Source organism: Mobula hypostoma, chromosome 29, assembly GCF_963921235.1.
Source record: "Mobula hypostoma chromosome 29, sMobHyp1.1, whole genome shotgun sequence".
Classification (NCBI taxonomy): domain Eukaryota; kingdom Metazoa; phylum Chordata; class Chondrichthyes; order Myliobatiformes; family Myliobatidae; genus Mobula; species Mobula hypostoma.
This window is the reverse complement of record NC_086125.1, coordinates 22,978,149-23,002,145: the sequence shown is the minus strand read 5'-3', so window position 1 is coordinate 23,002,145 and position 23,997 is coordinate 22,978,149. Positions and strand designations below refer to the sequence as shown.

At 43.3% G+C, this 23,997-nt stretch overlaps 1 protein-coding gene across 4 annotated transcripts in view; it reads right to left on the bottom strand.

Moving 5' to 3' along the window:
• The window catches only part of LOC134339243 (adhesion G protein-coupled receptor E2-like), a 92,031-nt gene that overhangs the window by 34,411 nt on the left and 33,623 nt on the right, over window positions 1–23,997 (bottom strand). For all 4 annotated transcript variants that reach the window (XR_010016367.1, XM_063035587.1, XM_063035589.1 and 1 more), the window contains exons 5-8: window positions 18,545–18,685; window positions 17,553–17,693; window positions 16,113–16,253; window positions 10,200–10,340 (exon numbers count right to left, since the gene is read on the bottom strand). Coding sequence is in view for 3 of the 4 variants with exons in the window: in XM_063035587.1 (XP_062891657.1) it covers window positions 10,200–10,340; window positions 16,113–16,253; window positions 17,553–17,693; window positions 18,545–18,685 (564 nt within the window). In the remaining variant the exon portion in view is untranslated. The remainder of the gene's footprint in view (window positions 1–10,199; window positions 10,341–16,112; window positions 16,254–17,552; window positions 17,694–18,544; window positions 18,686–23,997) is intronic.

The following is a 23,997-nucleotide window of genomic DNA, read 5'->3' as shown; positions in this document are numbered from 1 at the left end:
TGAGCCGTCCAAGTCTCTGTAATGGCCACAACATCTCAGCACCAAATACTGATCCATGCTCTAAGCTCATCTACTTTGTTCATAATATTCCTTGCGTTAAAATAGACACATCTCAAACCATCAGTCTTAGCGCATCCCTTCTCTATCACCTGCCTATCACACTGTCTACAAGCATTCTCTATTTGTGAGCCAACCGCCCCTTCCTCTGTCTCTTCAATTTTGTTCCCACCCCCTGAAACCTGGGAGGCAAACTATCATCTGTGTTTCTTTCCTGCGTCTACAGATTGCCTGTCTGACCCCCTAACTATAGAGTACCCTGTCTCTGATGCCATCCTCTTCCTTTCCCTACCCTTCTGAGCCACAGGGCCAGACTCTGTTCCAGAGGCATGGCCACTGTTGCTTCCCCCAGGTAGGCCGTCCCTCCAACAGTACTCAAACCGGAGTTACTTATTGTTAAGAGGGACAGCCACAGGGGTACTCTCTAGAACTTGACTCCTGCCCTTCCCTCTCCTGACTGTTACCCACTTCACACTTCTTGACCTCTGACACAACTTGATCTGCTCAGCACTTTTTGCAGACTTGATTTGCATTTCACTCTGAAGAGTTTGCTCAAGAGCTGACTACTTGTATTGGTGCAGTTGTTCTGGTAAAAATGCTCTGAAGTGCTGAGGGTGGGAATTGCCAGACTGTGTAATGGGGAAAGAATTCCAAATTCTTTCCAGATCAGGGAGATGAACATTGCAGATGATGGTGCTTTTCATCTGTTTGATGCTCTTTGCTGTGGTGATAGACTTCACAGGTTTATAAGGTTCAATTACACCAGAAAAAGGCGTTCATTGCTTGAGTTCCAGATCCTTTCATGGGGAATTTGTGAGTTACCACATTGGTGCTTCTCATCACACAGGCTTGTCTAAGCAAGGTCACCATATTTCCACCCTCAAGATTCTGGGTTTCAAGATTCTGATTATTTGTCAACAGTACTTTGGAAACAGGAAACCACACAACCTTTAGTACCACATCCAAAATGGTTGGCGGTTTTAGCTGCTGTGGTCATTACTACTCCAGTCCGGCATCCCAAATTGAAGCCAATGGTGAGAGGGTTACATTTTGGGAGCATCATCCGTGATGAATGTGCGACTGTGTCTGCGTAAGGATTGGATAGCCTGTTTACTTGTGTTCAAGTCAGCGTTACACCAGTGTTATTTTCTGTGCAATTTAAAGTGTGTCAAAATTAAGGTGATATAGATACCACACAGATTCGTGTTTAGTGTGATTTGCTCACAGAGCTTGTGTAACGAGCAATGTTTCTGATGATGTTAATAATGACACTTTAGTTAAAGCCTTGGGTCTTCTGAAAGCTCCGGGAAAAGTTACATTGAATGATCGACGTTTGAACAAATCATTTGGCAGATACTTTGTGCTAGTCCAGACCTGGAGTGATGTGACTGAACTCACTCTGCCTGGTGTGATAGGAATACCAGGGGAACAGTGACAGGGCCAGTTCATGTGTTTAGAGTTGCTCAGGAAACAACTCCAGATGCTGCCGAGGGTGAAGATTTTCAGTTCAAGTTGCTCTCTTTTCTGAGGAATGAAGGGAAAACTCTGACTGATGTCAAAAATCTACTAACTCCTTCAGTTGTTGATCTAAGTTCTAAGCTGGTTTCTGCTATCGCATCACTGGTGGAGAAATGCCAAAGTGTACCTGCTGATATCCAAGGTTACCATAAGCTGAGAATGTTCTCTGCAGTCAAGCGTAGTGAAGAAGGGTCAGGCTTGAGCTGAGCTGGATGAGTGGCAGTGCTCAGACAAAATAAAGACACAGAGACTGCTAGAGAGTTTAGAGGGTCCTGCTGCTGATTATGGTGAGGTTTCAAAAGGCAGAATATCCTTTTGCCACATCCGTTAGCTCTATGCAAGCTCTGAAAAACGCTTTGACACCACTGAAAGTTCAGCGGAACCCCTGGTGAGATTCAGATACACATTCCAAGAGGAAGGAGAGAAGCTCTCTGCTTCCCACCTGCAGCTGGATAAACTGCCGCATTGCTTGTGCCGCAAAGAACACATTCAACTTTCTGAGATAAACTGCTTGAGGGTGGAGCAAGTTATGAAGGGCCCACTGTCACAAGTTATGGTTGCTCTACGTATTCCAATGACCCACAAGATGTGTGATCCACCATCTTTTGCTGAGTCACTAAGAAAATAAGATTGAGGAGTGAAATGTTTCCAAAAGCCAAGTAATATCTTCTGTTGTAGGCCCTCTTGCTAAAGTAACCATTGCTGCCACAGAAGTATAATTTTTGAGAAATGAGGTGAGAAACGTTCAAGTTGATATTTCTCAGTACATGTCTGTTAATGTTGCAGATAAACATGACATTTATCTCACATTAGGCAGAAAATGGTGTTGGATACTGATGGGACTGAAGGCTGATGAATCCCCAAGACTTGATGTTCTGCATCCCAGGGTACTTAAGAAAGTGGCTCTAGAAATCGTGGATGCATTGGCAATCATTTTCCAATGTTCTATAGATTCAGGATCAGTTCCTGTGGATTGGAGGGTAGCTAATGTTATCCCACTTTTTAAAAAAGGAGGAAGAGAGAAAACGGGGAATTATAGACCAGTTAGCCTGACATCAGTGGTGGGGAAGATGCCGGAGTCAATTATAAAAGATGAAATAGCGGCACATTTGGATAGCAGTAACAGGATCGGTCCGAGTCAGCATGGATTTATGAAGGGGAAATCATGCTTGACTAATCTTTTGGAATTTTTTGAGGATGTAACTATGAAAATGGACAAGGGAGAGCCAGTGGACGTAGTGTACCTGGACTTTCAGAAAGCCTTTGATAAGGTCCCACATAGGAGATTAGTGGGCAAAATTGGAGCACATTGTATTGGAGGTAGGATACTGACATGGATAGAAAATTGGTTGGCAGACAGGAAACAAAGAGTAGGGATTAATGGGTCCCTTTCAGAATGGCAGGCAGTGACTAGTGGGGTACCACAAGGCTCGATGCTGGGACCGCAGCTATTTACAATATACATTAATGATTTAGATGAAGGGATTAAAAGCAACATTAGCAAATTTGCAGATGGCACAAAGCTGGGTGGCAGTGTGAATTGTAGGATGTTATGAGAGTGTAGGGTGACTTGGACAGGTTGGGTGAGTGGGCAGATGCAATTTAATGTGGATAATTGTGAGGTTATCCACTTTGGTGGCATGAACAGGAAGGCAGATTACTATCTGAATGGTGTCAAGTTAGGAAAAGAAGAAGTACAACAAGATCTTGGTGTCCTTGTTCAACAGGCACTGAAAGTAAGCATGCAGATACAGCAGGCAGTGAAGAAAGCTAATGGCATGTTGGCCTTGTTACACACCTCATGGATATCTTGTGACTGTCTTATGAGGATGATGTAATGGTCTTGCGGAGGTCACATGATGTAATTTTCCCGCCGAAGTGAGGTCACATGATGACCTGCTCTCAACAGGTATATATAAGGGTAGACCCCTGGTGACGCAGTTAGTTTTTTTCCCAGTTGAGTTTTCAGTTAGATTGTCAGTGAGATACTCCGCTATGCTGCATATTTGCCTTATGACACTGTTTAATTTTAAAATGGAGTTTTACTGTCTATTGTAAGGTACAGAAGTGTTGGGCCAGCAGTTTCACCAATAGCTGCCAGATTTGTCGATGTACCTTTTCAGTAATATTGAAGAGTGAAGACGGGAACCTGAACGAGTCGTTCGGCGGTTTTGGAGAGAATCGACCATTATTGAATTTGTTCAAGTAAGAGTGATCTGCATGAGATAACCTCTTCTAAAAGCAGCAGAAAAGGTTGTGTAGTATCTAGTCTACAGAGGAAAAAGGTCAGTGCATTTAAACCGTTTTATTTCTGTCGTCGTGAATCCTGCGGACAAGGCAGGTTCCGGCTGGGATCAGCGTAACGTCGTATCTTCGAGGAATTCTTTACTTCAGGAAAGTCTCTCCTAATTGACTGTATAAATCTCTTGGATTTTAAATTTACCATTCTAAGAACTGTGTTCCAATTTACCACTTTAATACTGTGTTCACATTTACCACTTTAAGAACTAGTACTTAGTTTAGCGGTTTGTTAAATGGCCGCATAGCAGTTTACCTCTGGTTAAGGTTTTCATTTGTTTATCTTTTTACTAATTTTAAGCAGAGTTTAATAAATGTTTATTTGTTTATAAATCCTGACTCATTTCTATATTCATTGTTGCCGGTCACATGACAGCCTTCATAACAAGGGGAGTTGAGTATAGCAGCAAAGAGGTCCTTCTGCAGTGTACAGGGTCTTGGTGAGACCGCACCTGGAGTATTGTGTGCAGTTTTCATCTCCAAATTTGAGGAAGGACATTCTTGCTATTGAGGGAGTGCGGCATAGGTTCACGAGGTTAATTCCTGGGATGGCGGGACTGTCATATGTTGAAAGATTGGAGCGACTGGGTTTGCATACACTGGAATTTAGAAGGATGAGAGGGGATCTGATTAAAACATATAAGATTATTAAGGGATTGGACACGCTAGAGGCAGGAAACATGTTCCCGATGTTGAGGGAGTCCAGAACCAGAGGCCACAGTTTAAGAATAAGGGGTAGGCCATTTAGAACGGAGTTGAGGAAAAACTTTTTCACTGAGAGTTGTGGATCTATGGAAAGTTCTGCCTCAGAAGGCAGGGAAGGCCAATTCTCTGGATGCTTTCAAGAAAGAGTTAGATAGAGCTCTTAAAGATAGCGGAGACAAGGAATATGAGAAGGTAGGAACAGGGTACTGACTGTGGATGATCAGCCATGATCACAGTGAATGGTGGTGCTGGCTCAAAGGGCCGAATGGCCTACTCCTGCACCTATTCTCTATTGTTTATTGTCCATGGGAAAGCCCAACCCATCTGTGAAAATCACAAAGCAGAGCAATGCTGCTGCATAGGGCAAAGGATAGGACTGGTATTTTCTGTTACAAATGTGGAGAAGATGGACATTTCAAATGAGATTGTGAGAGACAGGGAAATCTTCTAAAAGTAAACCAGTGGTTATAAGATGGGAAACAACAGAGGGACCCAGCAAAGGAACAGGCTGAAGTCCTGGAGCAAATTTGTTCCAAGCAATGTATCAACAGCAAAACTAAGGTGCAAAACTTTATTCCTGAAGGGTTAGAGGGGCCAAGTTCTGATGTCTCCAGACAGATTCAAGGTATTTATGCGAGAGTCATACTTGACACGGGTTCTCAAGTTACTTTACTCTACAGATCCTTTTCAACAGGGATTTGACACATTTACTGTTGGCTCCTATCAGTGCCCTTGAGGTTTGGGGGCTTAATGCTGATGATTGCCCTCATGATGGTTATTTGTCGTTGATACTGGGGTATTCAGGAGCAGATATTGCAGTAGCTGAGACTATTGATACACTTGTGTTGGTTTTCCCGGATCCAGTTGTCAAAGGTAAAGTTGCCATTCTTGTGGGAACAAACACTTCCACTGTGAGAAGGCTGATGGGAGCATGTAAAGAGAGAAAGGGAGAGAACTTTCTGAGAACTTGATCTGTTTGCCCTGTATTCAGAGCTGCTTTTGTGAATGTGCAAGTTTCTCCTGTGCAGGGTGATGAGAATGAAAGAGAAACTGTGTGGTATACTCAGTCTAAACCAGACACTGTACCTTCTGCCGGAGGAGTTAGAGTGACTGGAACACCAAGATTTTCAGGAGAGCCCAGTACCCCAGCCATTTTTGTGGATGCTCCTGACAATCAGGAAGAAAATCCACTTCTGCCTGCAGGAATGCTGGTGAGATCTGAACTGCAGAAATCTTTGGCTGTCTATTCTAACAGGAGAACAGTGATTGTCAGCAACACCTCAGGAAGAGAAGTTACTCTAAGACTTGGTATGCAGATTGCATATCTTTTTCCTGTGTCGGCAGTTTCTAGTTTCCCAGTAGAGAAAAAGGAAGAGAAACAGAGTCCTCTATCGAGAAAGTTGGCATTGAAGTTAGTCAACTTTGATGACTCACCAATAGCAGAGGAATGGAACAAAAGAATAACTGACAAGATGTTGGAGCACAAAGATATCTTTTCTACTGAAAAGTTTCACGTTGCTTGTTCCACAAGTACTCACCACACTGTCAGAGTAACAGATGACACACCTTTCCAAGAGAGATCTCACGGTTTAGCACCAGCGGAGATTAAATTCACAGTAATAGCTAACTCATTACGAGCCTACAGTGAGAGGGTTTCAGTTACATGGTCTATCTCTAACTCGTCCCCTTCCCTCCCTGGATCACACTGGTATCCCCATGGATTTTCCAGCCCCTCACTCAGTCTGCTCCCAGATGGTGACATTGGATTGTGTGAGAGTTGGTGATCTTGGATTGGAATAGTAACCACTACAGATAGCAATTCTGGACAGACTCGTTCCCGGAGAAATTCAGCAGGTCATGAAGTCCATGCCCATCACAATAACTCTTCTGTGGGACTTGCACAGTACAGTGCCTTGTGGGATCTGAAGGACAATGCTGTAGGGTTGATAATGGCAACCCCTACATTGAATTGATTCTCCACATCATGGTTATATTAAATCCTTACATTCACAGATCTTCCCTGCAGTGAGGCTGGCAGTTGCAGAAAATGCCAGAAACCCTATGATGAAGTTATACTGGTGGGAACCCACTGTGTTGTTACAAGTTACATATTAGTCACAGGGCGACTATTCACAATTGTCAATATCTGTGAGAAAGGACAAAATCTTTCACAATGATAAACACTGTTTGCTCCTGATTACAGGTGCACTCTGTGGGTCTGGATGGAGCAAAACATTGGCAAGTTGTTTAAACACAGACAAGACCTTCTTGGAACAAATAATTCAGTGATTTTCTTGGCAAAGGCTTTCAGAGTCGAGGCAGAAAGACAGGTGCGTGGAGTTAAGGCACAAACCACCCTAGATTGAATTGAAGGAGGGAACCAATAGCTTCCTACCTGCTGGAGCCCCAGATGGTTACTAGCCTGCTCTCCTGCTCATTGGATCTGGAAGCTGCCTATCAACACCTGCAGATCCCAGTGGAGGAATCAAGAGTAGCCCCACCTTCTCTGGTGATGTGACTCATTAGGATGCTAAAAATGTGCCATGGAGAACATTCTGACTGGTTGCGTTTCCATCCGGTTTTGAGGGGCCACCACACAGGAATAGAAAAACCTGCAGAGTTGTAAATATAGCCCACACCACTATGGGTAGTAGCATTCCCACTAATTGCAATGTATCATATATTTTATGTAAACAACAGGAATTCTTCAGATGCTGGAAATTCAAGCAACATACATCAAAGTTGCTGGTGAACGCAGCAGGCCAAGCAGCATCTATAGGAAGAGGTGAGTCGACGTTTCAGGCCGAGACCCTTCGTCAGGACTAACTTCAGTCCTGACGAAGGGTCTCGGCCTGAAACGTCGACTGCACCTCTTCCTATAGATGCTGCTTGGCCTGCTGCGTTCACCAGCAACTTTGATGTATGTTGCATATATTTTATGTATTGCACTGTACTGCAGCTGCAAAACAAGACATTTCATGACAGATGTGATAATAAACTGATTCTGATTCTGAAGGAGTCGTGTATTAATGACTGAGTGTTACTGGAGTGATAATGGGCAGTGGGGAGGTGTACTGGATGTCAGTAACTCTACTCATCTTTAATGTGGCCCTGAGAATGGGTTGGGGTTGATCACCTCCCAGTAGATTTCCCATCCTCTCCACTGAAAGTGCTCTGACAGTAAGATGTCATTCCATGTGGGAATTTGGGATGTAGGACTGGAGTAGTGATGACCACGGCAAGTAAAACTATCAACCAGACATGGTCCTAAAAGTTATGTTACATGATCTTGTTTCCAAAGATGCTGTCTGGTCAATAAATTCCTGTCCCGATATCTAAAAATATTTGGAATCAATGATAAAACAAAGAAAACCCAGTTGTTTACCAACCACGCGATTTGCACAAGGCAGACCCTGTGAGATACAGTAATTCTTTAATTCCAAGAATACTTGCAAGGCAATCCTGGAAAATTGACACCACCAACCCAGCCTTGTGATTTGTTCTCACTTTCACGGTGATATAAAGTCTGTACCTTCACAAAACCTTCCTGCAGTGAGGCTGACTGTCACTGGAGATGCCTGAAACCCTGCAATGCAGTTCCACAGGTAGAAACCCGACGTGTTGTAACAAGTTGTGAGAGAGTGACACGGAGAGGCTTCACACTCATTGATATCTCTTACTCATGTCTCACTTTCTCGTGGACATTGGTGTGGCTGTAGGAATTCACATGAGCCGAGCTACCCCTGAACTTCGTTGGACACGGTGAAGAGACCTTACTTCAATCCTGTCCAGACCATCTCCCTCAGCCTTTCTCCAGTCCATCAACAATTGCATTGATGCTGCTTCCTACAGTCATACAGAACTGAGAAACGTTATCATTTTAGATGCCTGTTTCCAAGCTGCTCTCATCTTTACATGGTCCATCACTGACTCTTCCCCTCCCTCTCAGGATCACATCCGTGTCCTCATGGATTACTCAGACCCTCACTGTACCTGTTCTGAGACACTGACACTAGACTGTGTGAGACTTTGGGAACCAAGATTGGAGTAGTAATCACCATGCCAGCTCAAGTCACACCAGTCCCTAGACCAGCGGTCCCCAACCACCGGGCCGCAAGGCATGCGCTACCGGGCCGCGAGGAAACGATATGCGTCAGCTGCACCTCCCCTTATTCCCTGTCACGCCCACTGTTGAGCCATTACGCACGCGTCATCCATGTCAGCGCGGGAAGGAGATCGACTCCTCGAGCCTGCAAGTGACGGCGGGCTGAAAAGTATGTTTGACATAACATCTCTGCCGGCATTCTGGATCAAAGTCAAGGCTATCCTGAGATAGACATGGAAGCACTGAAAACGTTGCTTCCATTTCCAACATATCTCTAATGAATGCAACGAAAACTAAATTGCGGAATAGACTGGACATAAGGAATCCATTCGAGTATCGCTGTCTCCCATCACCCCTCGATAGGACCGTCTTGTTGCAGGAAAACAAGTACTGACAAGGGCTCCCACTGATTCAGCGATATTGGTGCGTTGCAGTGATTTTATATGTTCATACGAGGAAAATATGCGCTGTGTGTTTAATGTCCAAACGTTACTTAAAATGTTATTATGCTATTGACTTATAAGTGACTTATATAACTATATAACAATTATAGCATGGATACAGGACATCTCTGCCCTTCTAGTCCGTGCCGAACGCTACTCTCACCTCGTCCCACCGACCTGCACTCAGCCCATAACCCTCCATTCCTTTCCTGTCCATATAGCTGTCCAGTTTAACTTTAAATGATAATATCGAACCTGCTACTGGAAGTTCGTTCAATACTTACTTCAAGCTCCTCTGAGAATTGACTTATCACTATATTCATGCGAGGAAAATATGCGCTGTGTGTTTAATATTAAATTCGTTAGATAAACCCTTTTAGAAACGAAATTGAGTGTATTAGCCACGTATCACCGACATTCCTGTCGTGATTAACACCCCCCCCCGACCAGAATCGCCAAAAACAGTTTGCGAAAAGAAATCGGCGGTGCACGCATGCGCACTAGTGCCCACGCAAGGCTTCATGGTCATTGTAGTCTTTTTTTGGAGTAAACACAACGTATTTGACTGCTACTCTTGTCCGTTGGCAACCCTACCCCGCCGGATCGGCCCCGCAGGATTATTGTCAATATGAAACCGGTCCGCAGTGCAAAAAAGGTTGGGGACCCCTGCCCTAGACGATGCAGTACTCTGGCTCCTGTTCTGAAAGGAACATGACTGTTCAATGAATTCATTTTCCAAAGGGTAAAATATAGAATCATGGAGTATTACAGCACAGAAAAAGACCCTTTGGCCCATCTCATCCATGCTGACCACAATGAGCTATTTTTATTTGCTTGTGAGTCCCTTTTCCCTTCCAACTTGAACTAATGATCAGATTTATCAAAGGACAAAATAGAAAAAACAATGATAACTTTCCCACCTTCCCACAGTGACTCCTCTGTGTAATTTGCACAGTAGAGTGTCTATTAAATTCTTCTTTAGTTGTGGGACTCCGCAGGAAAATTGTGCAGGACTGATATCCTCAATCAGTTGCGATTTATTCTCCATTTTCATGTTGAGACAAAGTCCTTACCTTTACAAATTTTCCCTGCTGTGAGGTTGGCAGTTGCAGGTAATGCCTGTAACCCTGTTTTGCAGTTGCACTGGTAGGATCCCATTACGTTGTTACAAGTTGCATGTTCGTGACAAGGTGAAGACTTGCATTCATCGATATCTGTGTGAACAGAGAAAATCTCTCTCAACAGTAAACATAGATTGCTCCCTTTTATACCTGGGCTCTGTGGGTTGGGATGGAGTAACCCAGCACTGTGTTGTTAAATCCAGAGAGGACCTCCACTGCAACAAAGGATTGAGTGACTATTCTTGGGAAGGGGCCTTATGGTTTGAGAAAGAAAATCAGGTGAATGGAGTGCAGATGGAATTGACTCAAGGGGCCAAATGGCTGGTCACCTCTCAGAAGCAGGGATGGTTACCACCCTGCTCTCCACCCCATGGGCTTATCGATAAACAGTGCAGAAGGTCGGCAGCAACCCTGCCTTCTGTACTGGAGCTGCTTTTCATTGGACGGGAGCAGGGAGGAAAGAGGACTCTCAGTGCTCCATTCATCTTTAATATGACTGTGGCAAGACCAGCTTTAGTCACATTTAAATTTCAGTTCATTGCCCACTCCCTCCCTGAATCTGCATTGGAAATACTCAGCAGGTCAGGCAGCATCTGTGGGTGAGAAAGAGAATGCTGGGAGATTCCAGCAACATCCCTGGTTTCAGATCCTCAGCATGCTCCACTCCGCATCCTACATTTTATTTTACTTTCTAACTGTGGTCATTCATCCACTACCTGGATGCATTATGTCTCCATTAACAACTTGGGCTCACCACTCTATCAGGGACACACTCTCTTGTCTCATATTCTCATTTTTCCAGTTTCTCATTCCACAGATGCTGTTGGATCCTCTGAGCCTCCCCACTTCCTCATTTGGGATCTCCAACTTCACAATTTGCAGTATTTAACATAAGACATAGGCCCATTGAGTCTGCTCCACCATTCCATTATGGCTGATTTACTATCCTTCTCAACCCCATTATCCTAACTTTCCGTGTAACCATTGACGCTCTTCCAAATCTATCATCTATCAACTTGCACTTGAAATACACCCAATGACTTGGCTATTTGAGGATAGTTCAAGGACTGTTCCTTGTTACACCTCGGCTTTCTAGGTCTGCATGTATAATTCACCTCCTTGTTACTTAAACAGAGAGCAGAACTCCACTGGAACAAAGGACTGAGAGATTGTACTTTGGGGGGGGGGACTTAAGGATTGAGGCAGAAAATCAGTTCAAATCACAAAGTAAGTTTTATTATCAACGTCCATATATGTAGCCATATACAACCCTGAGATTCACTTCCTTGTGGGCATACTCAATAAGTTTATAGAATAATAAACCAAAACAGAATCAATAAAAGATGCCCAACTTGGGTAGGTAACTAAAGTGCAGAAGACAACAAACTGTATGAATACAAAACCAAATTATAACAATAAATAAGCAATAAATATGGAGAACATGAGATGAAGAATTGTGCAAGTGAGTCTTCTGGTTTTGGGAACATGTCAATGATGGGGCAAATGAATTTGAGTGAAGTTAGCTCCTTTGGTTAAAGAGCTTGATGGTTGATGTGTATTAGCCATTCCCTAACCTCAGGCTCTTTTATCTTCTTCCTGATGGCAGCAGAGAAAGAAGTGCATGTCCTGCTTGGTGGAGGTTGCTGATAATAGAAGCTGCTTTTCTGCGACAATGTTTTATGAGATGCGCTCAATGGAAGGGCGGGCTTTGCCTGTGATGGACTGGCCCATATCCAGTACTTTTTGTAGGATTTGCTATTCGAGGGCATTGGTGTTTCCATATCAGGCTGTGATGTAGCCAGTCCATCTACTCTCCACTACACATCTGATGTTTGTGAATGTTTCTATGAAATGGAATTCAGGAATAAATTGAATTGACCCAAGGAACCAAATGTTCAGTTCTGTGCTGGAAGCTGAGATGGTTGGTACCCTGCTCTCCTATCTATGGGTCTGTCAATAACAATGTGGAAGGTTTGCAGTGGCTCCACTTTCTGTACTGCCACTGTTTTTCATGGGATGGGAGCAGGGGAGTTAAAAGCATTCTCATTGACCCATTGATTTTTAATATGTCTGCTCCAAGACCAAGTTTGGTCACATTCGAATCTTAGTTAATTGCCTTGTCCATCCCTGAATCTGCAGTGAAAATACTCAGCAGGTCAGGCAGGATCTGTGGGTGAAAATCCGAATGCTGGGTGCTTCCAGCATCATTTCTTGTTTCAGATCTCCAGCATGCTCTACACTGTACCCTACATTTTTATGTCTATTTCTTTCTAACCGCACTGATTCATCTATTTCCTGGAATCATTGTGTCCCCTTTATAAATTTGGTCTCCACCATTTCAGGGATCCCGCTCTTTCTCACTTTTCCAGTTTCTCTCTCCACAGCTGCTGTCTGGTCTTCCTTGTCTCCGCACTCTCCATTTCTAGTTCAAACCCCACCATTTGCAGTATTTAAGACCATGAAATACAGGAGCAGAATTAGTTAATTTAGCCCCCAGAGTCCACTGTGCCATTCCATCATAGCTGATTTACTATCCCTCTCACCTCATTCTCCTACCTTCTACTTCAAACCATTTACACCCTTACTAATTAAGAAACTATCAAACTTTACTTTAAATATACACAATGACCTGGATTCCACGGTTATCATTTTAGCTGCCTATCATCACAAGCTGCCCTCATTTTTACATGGTCCATCTCTCACTCTTGCATTTCCCTTTCTGGATCACACCGGTCTCCCCATGGATTTCCCAGACCCTCAGTAAAGCAGCTCCCATATGGTGATGTTGGACCGTGAGGAGTTTGGGATCAGGATTGGAATATTAACCACCATGCCAGCAACAGATGCCAGCTCTGGTCAGACCTGTTCCCAACCATCGTATTACACTGTCAGCTGTTCACAAAGAAACATGATTGTTCATTACATTCATTTAACAAACTAAAATATTCAGAGCTAATCATTAGTTGTGTCAAAACAAACAAAATAAAAATACAAAATGCTGGAGGAACTTAGCAGGTTATAAACTTGACAGCTAACACAGTGATTCTCCTGTGGGACGCGCGCAGAGCGCTGCCTGTGACATTCTCCTTTACTCCCAGGAATCTGCAGGACAAACCTGTCAGATTGTCAGTGATAACCTCTACTCAGGATTGATTCTCCATGGTTATATTAAGTCCTTACCTTCACAAACCTTTCCTGCAGTGAGGCAGGTGGTCACAGGCAATGCCTGAAACCTGCAATGGAAGGAGCCCACTATGTTGTTAGAAGTTGTGTGTTTATTACAGGCCAAGGATTCATACTCATCAATATCTGCTGTCTGAACAGATAAATTCCTTCACAATGATAAACACTAGTTGTTCCCTGTTACATGTGAACTGTGGGTCTGAATGGGGCAAAACATAGGCATGTTGCTTAAACATAGACCACGCCCTTTTTGAAACAATTTATTGGTTTTCTTGCAAAAGGCCTTAAAAGTTGATGCAGTAAAACAGGTGAATGGGATTAAGCAACAGGAAACCACTGGCTTCCCACCTGCTTGAGGCTGAGATTGTTGGGATCTCATTGGATCCAGAAGCTGTCTGTCATCACCTCAAGGCCCCAATGGGGAAGGTCAGCAGTAGCCCTGCCTATTCCAGTGATACAATGGATTACAGAAACGTTGATGAATTCCAACCATTCCATTGACTTTGTGAGGTCATCGATGGCCTAAGCTCCACTAGGAGCTAAAGGTTCAAGAAGAAGAACCATCAGGCTCTTGAACCAAAAGTGATACAGTCACTCAACTTAACTTGCCCCATCATTGAAATGTTCCCACAACCAATGGACTCAATTTCAAGGAGCCTTCATCTCATGTTCCCAATATTTATTGCTTACTTATTTATTATTATTTATTTTTTTTATTTGGACAGTTCATTGCCTTTTGCACACTGGTTGAATGCCCAAGTTGGAGCAGTCACTAACTGGGTTTTGTTATGGTTGTTATTCTATGGCTTTACTGAGTATGCCCAAAAGAAATTAATCTCAGGGTTGTTTATGGTGACATATATGTACATTGCTAATAAATGTATTTTTGACTTTGACTTCGACTATGATGTTGGTCCATGTGGGTATTTAGGATCCAGGACTTGAATAGCAATGACCATGGTAGCTAAAACTGCCAACCAGTTTGGATGTGGTCCTCAAGGTTGCATTCATGGTGGTTTTCACACAGCACAGTTTCTTCCTCTGTTTCACCAGACTGCTGAACGGACAATGAGCCCATGAACACTTCCTCACTATTTTCGCTTTTATTTCTCATTACGTATTTAATTTTTAATATATATTTCTAGTCATATTTTATGGTATATCTTATGTATTGCACTGTACTGCTGCTGCAAAACAAGACATTTCACGATAGATGGCAGTGACAACAAACTGGTATCTGATTCTGAGTCTGATGAAGTCGGGCATTAATGACTGAGTGATGCTGGGGTGACAATGGGCAGTGGGGAGGTGTACTGGATGCCAGTAACTCTGCTCATCTTTAATGTGGCCCTGATCCCGGGCTGGGGTTGATCACATCTTAGTCCCAATAGGCTTCCCAGCCCCTCCACTGAATGGGCTCGGACAGTAAGAGGTCATTCCATGTGGGAATTTGGGATGCAGGATTGGAGTAGTAATGACCACGGGAGTTAAAACTACCAATCAGATCAGACACAGTCCTCAAAGTTGTGTTGCATGATCTCTTGTTCCCAAAGCACCTACTTGGTCGATATATTCTTGTCCCGGTATGCAAAAATATTTGGAAAAAATGATAAAACAAAAAAAAAACCCCATCGTTTACCAGCCATGTGTTTTACACAATGCAGACCCTGTGAGATAATTCTATAATTCCAAGAATATCTTCAGGGCAATCCTGGAAAGTTGTCACCAACAGAGGCTTGTGATTAATTCTCACTTTCACAGTCTGTACCTTCACAAAACATCCCTGCAGTGAGGCTGACTGTCACTGGAGATGCCTGAAACCCCGCAATGCAGTTCCACAGATAGGAACCCGATGTGTTGTAACAAGTTGTGAGAAGGAGACGTCGAGAGGCTTCACACTCATTGATAACACTTACTCATGTCTCTCTTTCTTGTGGACAACAGTGTGGCTCTAGCAGTTCACATGGACTAAGCTACCCCTGAACTTTGGTGGAACACGATAAAGACATCTTGCTTCAATTCTGTCCAGAACATCCCCCTCTCCTTTTCTCCAGTCCATCAATGATCGCAATGATGCAGCATCCTACACAGAACGTTACGTGGCCCATTGCTGACTCTTCCCCTCCCTCTCAGGATAACATACATGTCCCCATGGATTACTCAGACGCCCAATGAATCTGCTCCGAGAGGGTGACATTAACTGTGTGAGAGTTGGGAACCAAGACTACAATAGTAATCTCCACGCCAGCTACAGCTGCCACTTCTAGTCACACCTGTCTCTGGACAATGCAGTACTCCTTCTCCTGTTCTTAATGGATCATGACTGGTCAATGAATTCATTTCTCAGACTCTAAAATATAGAGTCGTAGAGTAATCCAATACAGAAAAAGACCCTTTGGTCCATCTCATCCATGCTGACCACAATGAGCTATTCCCATTTGCTTGTCAGTTCCTTTTTCCCTTCCCATGTGAAGAAAAGATTGGATTTATCAAAGGAAACAATGGAAAGAAAACAATGATAACTTGTTCACCTCCCCACAATGACTCCTCTGTGTAATTTTCACAGAACAGTGCCCATTAAAAATCATTAGTTGTAGGACTCTACAGGAAAATTGTGGAGGACTCATATCCACAATCAGTTGGGATTTATTCTCCATTTTCATGTTAAGACAAATTCCTTACCTTCACAAACTTTCCCGGCCATGAGGTTGCTGGTTGCAGGTAATTCCCAAAACCCTGTGCTGCAGTTGCACTGGTAGGATCCCACTGTGTTGATGCAAGTTGCATGTTTGTGACAAGGTGAGGATTTGCATTCATCGATATCTGTGTGAACAGGGAAAATCTCTCTCAACAGTAAATATGGATTGCTCCCTTTCATACCTGGGCTCTGTGGGTCGGGATGGAGTAACTCAGCTCTGTGTTGGTTAATCCAGAGAAGACCTCCCTGGAACAAAGGATTGAGTGACTATACTTGGGAAGGGCCCTAATGGTTTGAGAAAGAAAATCAGGTGAATGCAGTTAAGGAACAGGAAAAGGCCTTAAGAATTGAGGTAGAAAGGCAGCTGGATGGAGCTAACAGTTAGATTGCTACAGATATACAATGTTGAGCATTCTGACTGACTGCATCACCATCAAATATGGAGGGGCCAGTGCACAGCACCAGAAAAACATACTGAGGATTGTAAACTCAGCCGGTTTCTATGGGCGTTAGTCTCACCACCATTTAGGGCATCTTGAAAACACACTGCTTCAAACGGGTGGCATCCATCATGAAGGAACCCTGCCACCCAGGACATGCCCTCTTCTCAATACTGCCATCATGCACGAGGTACAGAAGCCTGAAGACAAACATTCAACATTTTAGGAATATCTTCTCCTTCGCCATCAGATTTCTGAACAGACAATGAACCCATGAATATTACCTCGTTATGTTTGCTCTCTTTATTTGCTACTTGTTTAATTTTCTAATATATATTTATTACTCCAAGCTATAGGATATTTTATGTATTGCACTGCACTGCTGCAGCAGAGCAACAAATTTCATGACATATTTCAGTGATAGTCAACTGGAATTTATTTTTCATTCTGTTGGAGCCATGTATTAAGGCTTTGTGTTGCAGGGGGGAAGTGGTCGATGGGGAGGTGTACAGGGTGTCCGTGGCTCTATTGAACAGTAACGTGGCTCTGAGCCTTGGCTGGGGTTGAACACATTTCAATCCCAGTACTTTGCCCAGCCACTCCATGGAATGGGTTCTGCGAGTATGACTTTGCCCAAGTGGGAATTTGGGGTGCAGGACTGGAATATTAATGACCATGGCAGCTATAGCTGATGTTAACAGTTGTGTTGGAATTCAATCCTCTCTAGACTACCTCGCTGGTCTCCTGTTTCCAAGGGACCTGCTTGATGAATAAATTCATGTCCAAAATATTTAAAAGCACTGATTAATAAAAATCCCATCGTAATCCAACACACACAATTTATCGAAGGGATTTACACAGTGCAGACACTGTCTGTTTATTCTTTACTTCCAAGAATATCTTCGGGATAATCTTGGAGAATCGATGACACCAAAACTGCCTTGAGATAAATTCTCCATTTTCATGAAGATACGAAGCCCTTACCTTCACAAACCTTCCCTGCAGTGAGGCTGGCAGTCGCAGTAGATGCCTGATACCCCGCAACACAGTTGCACTGGTAGGAACCCAGTGTGTTGTTGCAAGTTGCAAGTTGGTGACACGGAGAGGATTCACACTCGTCAATATCTATGTGAACAGACAGAATCCTTCACAATCATAAACATTATTTGCTCCCTGTTAAACATGTCTCACATTCTGTGGGACAAAGGTATGGCTATGCTGTTTCACTAAGGCAAGCTAGGGCCGATAGTTGGTGGGATACGAGTCCTAGTTTCAATCCTGTCCAGACTATCTCGCTCAACCCTTAATTATGATTGCATTGATACTGCTTCCTACAATCATACAGAACTGCGAAATGTTATCAGTATAGATGACTCTTTCCAAGATGCTCTCATCTTCATATGGTCCATCGCTGACTCTTGCCCTCCCTCTCAGGATCACATCCCTGTCCCCGTGGATTACTCAGACCTTCACTGAACCACCACTGAGAGAGTGACATTAGACTGTCCGAGAGTTTGGGAACCAAGACTAGAATAGTAATCACCAGGCCAGCTACAGCTGCCACTTTTACTCACACCTCTCCCTGGACAATGCAGTACACTGTCTCCTGTTCTTAATGAAACATCACTGGTCAACAAAGTCATTTCCCAAACTCTAAAATATCGAGTCACAGACTTGTCAAACACAGAAAAGGACCCTTGGCCCATCTCATCCATGCTGAACACAATGAACTATTCCCATTTGCTTGTGAATCCCTTTTCCCTTCTCATTTGAACAAATCATCAGATTTATCAAAGAAATTAATAGTAAAACTAATCATAACTATCCCACCTCCCCACAACGACTTCCCTGTGCACAGTACAGAGTCCATTAAATTCTTCTTTATTTATAGGCCTCTGCAGGAGGATTGTGGAGGACTGATATCCACAATTAGTTGGGATTTATACACCATTTTCATGTTGAGACAAAGTCCTTACCTTCACAAACTTTCCCTGCCGTGAGGTTGATGGTCGCAGGTAATTCCCGAAACCCTGTGTTGCAGTTGCACTGGTAGGATCCCATTACATTGATACAAGTTGCATGTTTGTGACAAGGTGAGGACTTGCATTCATCGATATCTGTGTGAACAGGGAAAATCTCTCTCAATAGTAAACACAGATTGCTCCCTTTCATATCTGGGCTCTTGTGGGTTGGGATGGAGTAACTCAGCTCTGTGTCGTTTAATCCAGAGAAGGCCTCCACTGGAACAAAGGATTGAGTGACTATTCTTGGGAAGGGGCCTTAAGGTTTGAGAAAGAAAATCAGGTGAATGGAGTTAAGGAGCAGATGGAATTGACTCAAGGGACCAAATGATTGGTAATGTGTTAGAATCGAGGATGGTTACTACCCTGCTTTCCACCCCATGGGCCTATCGATAACAGTGTGGAAGGTCGGCAGCAGCCCTGCCTTCTGTACTGGAGCTGCTTTTCATTGGATGGGAGCAGGGAGGAAAGAGGATTCTCAGTGCTCCATTCATCTTTAATATGACTGTGGCAAGACCAGCTTTAGTCACATTTAAATTTCAGTTCATTGCCCACTCCCTCCCTGAATCTGCATTGGAAATACTCAGCAGATCAGGCAGCATCTGTGGGTGAGAAACAGAATGCTGCGAGATTCCAGAACCATCCCTGGTTTCAGATCCCCAGCATGCTCCACTCTGCATCCTACATTTTATTTTACTTTCTCTCTAACTGTGGTCATTCATCCATTAACTGGATGCATCGTGTTTCCTTTACTAACTCTGTCTCCCCACCCTATCTGGTACACACTTTCCTGCCTCATTTTCTCACTTTTCCAGCTCCTCTTTCCACAAATACTGTCTGGTCCTCTGTGCTTCTCCTCTCTGTCATTTGGGATCTTCAGTTTCACAATTTGCAGTATTTAAGCTATACGACCATAAAACATCGGCTCATCGAGTCAGCTCCACCATTCCATCATGGCTGATTTATTATCCCCCTCAACCACATTCTCCTGGCTCCCCCTGTAACTTTTGTTGTACTTGCTAACCTATCATTTATCAACTTGCTCTTTAAATAGACCCAATGATTTGCACTCCGCACCTATCTGAGGGTATTTCATGGATTCTTCCTGTTACTCCTGGGCTCTATCATCATCGCTTTGTTATCAGTGCCGGGAAATTCTTCAATCCATCTACTAAAACATCAAGAATTACAAGGCAGTACTTATAATAGTGCACGCACAGTAATTCGATAAAATTGAGTTATAGTTGGCAGAAAGAGTATCTTGGCACTGGGTACATCCCTTTGGGCATGGGGTGCCTTTTCCTGGATTATGTTCTTGGCATATCGGACATTGTCGGGCAACATTCTCCGCTACTTTCTCCAGGTCCGGATCCCACCATGATTCCAAACACTGCCTTACCTTTCCCTCCTTGCCAAGGTGAGTATTGGTATGTACAAAATCTACAATATAGCCCAGTACAGTTTCAGGTAAGCAGACCTGACGGGCAGGAGTAAGCCAGAGGTTCTCAGTCAGTGAGTAAAAACATCTAACCCATTCCCAGGTGGCTTTCTCTTTTTCAGAGGCATCTCTGTGTAAAATACACACATCCTCAATTCCAGGCATACTGGCTGATTTGGAAATAGGGCAGTCAGTTTTTCCCTGGTGATTCATCATTTGGGGAACAATCAGTGCTCCGGTAAGGGCATCTCGTTTCACGGCTGAGTCATCTCTGTTGTTTCCACGGTCAGTCTCAGTCGTACCTTTAGTGTGTGCAGAGCATTTAATAATGGCCAATTGTGAAGGAAGATAGGTGGTTGTCGATGTAAGTTTTATTAATGATGGGCATACCGGAGGAGGTAACATAACCCCTAGCTTTCCAAAGTTGGCCAAAGTCATGAGCGACTCCAAAGGCATAACTAGAGTCTGTAAAAATATTGGCTGATTGCCCAGTGGCTTGGATGCATGCTCCAGTGAGTGCAAAGAGTTCAGCTTGCTGTGCCAAGTCAGGAGAAAGAAAGCAAGTGGACTCCATGGTTTCTACGTTGGTAAAAACAGCATAGCCTGCACGGCACTGGCCTTGGTTGTCTGTAAAGGGACTCCCATCTACATTGAAGACTAAGTCTGGATTACCGAGGGGGGACGTCAGTCATGTCAGGCTGGACTTCTGTCAATTAGTGACTTATTGTTGCACAATCATGGGGTGGTGAATCTAGTTGCTCAGGTGGGCATTCTCAAAAAAAAGGTGGTTGGGTTCACAGTAGTACAAGGGAAAATTTGGAGAAGAGGGTTCTGCAGGGGAAGGACCTCATATCTCATGCAGTGGAAATTGACCAGGCCCAGGAATTTACACATCTGCGTCGGCGTAGTGTTTTAACAATGGGAGTTAATTAGTACAGGTCAAGGGCTGAATCTGGTACCTTTTGGACTATTAAAATCTGCACTACATTAATGCCACACTTGATAACAAATCCTTTTGAAAACAAATAAATCTTTCTTTCTGACAAACTGACAGACTAGATATTTTTAAGTAGTATCTTTATATTTGTTGCCTTCACGGTCAGTCTCAGTACTATTTTCTCATTTTTCCAGTTCTTCTCTCCACAGATGCTGTCTGATCCTCTGAGCTTCTCCACTCCCTCATTTGGGATCTCCAATTTCACAATTTCCAGTATTTAAGCCATAAAATCATAAGACATAGACCCATCAAGTCTGCTCCACCATTCCATCATGACTGATTTATTATCCCTCTCAAGCCCTTTGCCCTGTAACTGTTGATGCACTTCCTAATCTACCATCTATCAACTTGTTCTTTAAATAGACTAAATGACTTGACCTCCACAGCCATCTGAGATTATTTCATGGACTGTTCCCTGTTACCCTGTGATCCATGGGTCTGGATGGATAACTCACCTCCCTGTTACTTAAATAGAGAGCAGAACTCCGCTGGAACAAAGGACTGAGTGACGGTTCTTGGGGAGGGAACTTAAGGGTTGAGGCAGAAAACCAGTTCAAATTATAAAGTAAGTTTTATTATCAAAGTACAGATATATCACCATATACAACCCTGAGATTCATTTCCTTGTGGACATAATCAATAAGTTTATAGAATAATAACCATAACAGAATCAATGAAAGATGCCCAACTAGGGCGGTCACCCAGAGTGCAGAAGATAACAAACTCTGATAACAGAAACAGAAATAATAATAATAATGATAATAATAAATAAGCAATAACTATCGACAACATGAGATAAAGAGTCTTTGAAACTGGTTCTGGAAACATTAATGATGATGCAAGTGAAAGTTCGTGAAGTTATTTCCTTTGGTTCAAGAGCCTAATGGTTTAGCGGTAGTAGCTGTTCCTGAACCTAGTGGTGTGAGTCCAGAGGCTCTTACACCTTTTTTCTGATGGCAGCAGTGAGAAGAGAGCATGTCCTGGTTGGTGGTGGTCACGGATAATGTATGCTGCTTTTCCCATTATGGCCTTGTCTGTATCCACTATTTTTTGTAAGATTTTCCATTCAAGGGCATTAGTGTTTCTATCCTGGGCTGTGATGCAGCAAGTAAATCTACTCTCCACTACACATCTGTAGATGTTTGTCAACGGTTCTATGCAATGGAGTTCGGTAATAGATGAAATTGACTCAAGTTCATATACCCACCACTAAACATCTATGGAAGATTGTTAATGCTTTATGAAATGGAGTTTGGGAATTGACTCAAGGAACCAAATATTCAGTTCTCTGCTGGAAGCTGAGATGTTTGCTACCATGTTCTCCACCCCATGGGGCCGTCAATAACAATGTGGAAGGTCTGCAGTGGCTCCACTTTCTCTGTTGCTGCTGCTTTTCATGGGGTGGGAGTGGGAAAGGGAAAAATGACTCTCATTGCTCCATTAATCTTTAACATGACTGCACCAAGACCAGGTTTGGTCACATTCAAGTCTTAGTTCATTGCCTCATCCCTCCCTGAATCTGCACTGGAAATACTCAGCTGGTCAGGCAGCATCTGTGGGTGAGAATCATAACACTGGGTGCTTCCAGCATCATTCCTTGTTTAAAATTTCCAGCATGCTCTACACTGTTTCCTACATTTTTATTTCTATTTCTTTCTAACCATGCTCATTCACCTATTAACTGGATGCTTTGTGTCCCCTTCACAAATCTGGTCTCCACCATATCAGTGACCCCTCCTTCTCTTTTTTTCCAGCTCTTTGAACCAGTTTCTCTCTCACAGCTGCTGTCTGATCTCCTGAGCTTCTCCACTCTCTATTTGTAGTTCAAATTTCACCATTTGCAATATTTAAGACCATAAGACCATGAAATCTAGGAGCAGAATTCTGCCATTTAGCCCATAGAGCCTACTCTGCCATTCCATCATAGCTGAATTACGATCCCTCTTCACCCCATTCTCATGCCTTCTACCTGTAACCATTGGCACCCTTACTCATTAAGAACCTCTCAAACTCCACTTTAAATATACACAATGACTTGGCGCTAAGGGCTTAAGAAGAAGAAGAACCATTCGGCTCTTGAACCAAAGGCAATAATTTCTGTCAGTAGATGAATCACAGTGTTCTATATGCTGGCATATATGTACTTTGATAATAAATTTACTTTGACTTTGATTATGATGTTGATCGATGTGGGAATTTAGGATTCTGGACTTAAGCAGTAATGACCATGGTAACTAAAACTGTTAACCAGCTTGGATGTGGTCCTAAAGGTCGTGTTGATGGTGGTTTCCTGTTTTCAAAGGATCTGTCTGGTCAATATAGGTAGACGGAGCTAACAAATTGCTACAGATGTACAACAGAGAGCATTCTGACTGACTGCATCACCATCAAGTATGGAGGGGCCAGTGCACAGCACCAGAAAAACATACTGAGGGTTGTAAACTCAGCCGGTTTCTATGGGCGTTAGTCTCACCACCATTTAGGGCATCTTGAAAACACACTGCTTCAAACAGGTAGCATCCATCATGAAGGAACCCCGCCACCCAGGACATGCCCTCTTCTCAATACTGCCATCATGCACGAGGTACAGAAGCCTGAAGACAAACATTCAACTTTTTAGGAATATCTCCCCCTCCTCCATCAGTTTTCAGAACAGACAATGAACCCATGAATATTACCACACTTGTTTTGCTCTCTTTATTTACTACTTAATTAATTTTTGAATATGTATTTCTGACCAATTTATAGTACGTTTCATATATCGCACTGTACTGCTTCAGCAAAGCAACAAATTTCACAACATACCTCGGTGATCATAAACCTGATTCTGATTTCTGTTTGTGTTGGAGCCGTCTCCTGAGGCAATAAATTCCACAGATTCACCACCCTCTGCTAAAAAATATTCAAGCGACTACAGACCTAGAACCATCAAATGCTCCTCATATGTTAATCGTGTCATTCATGGGATCATTC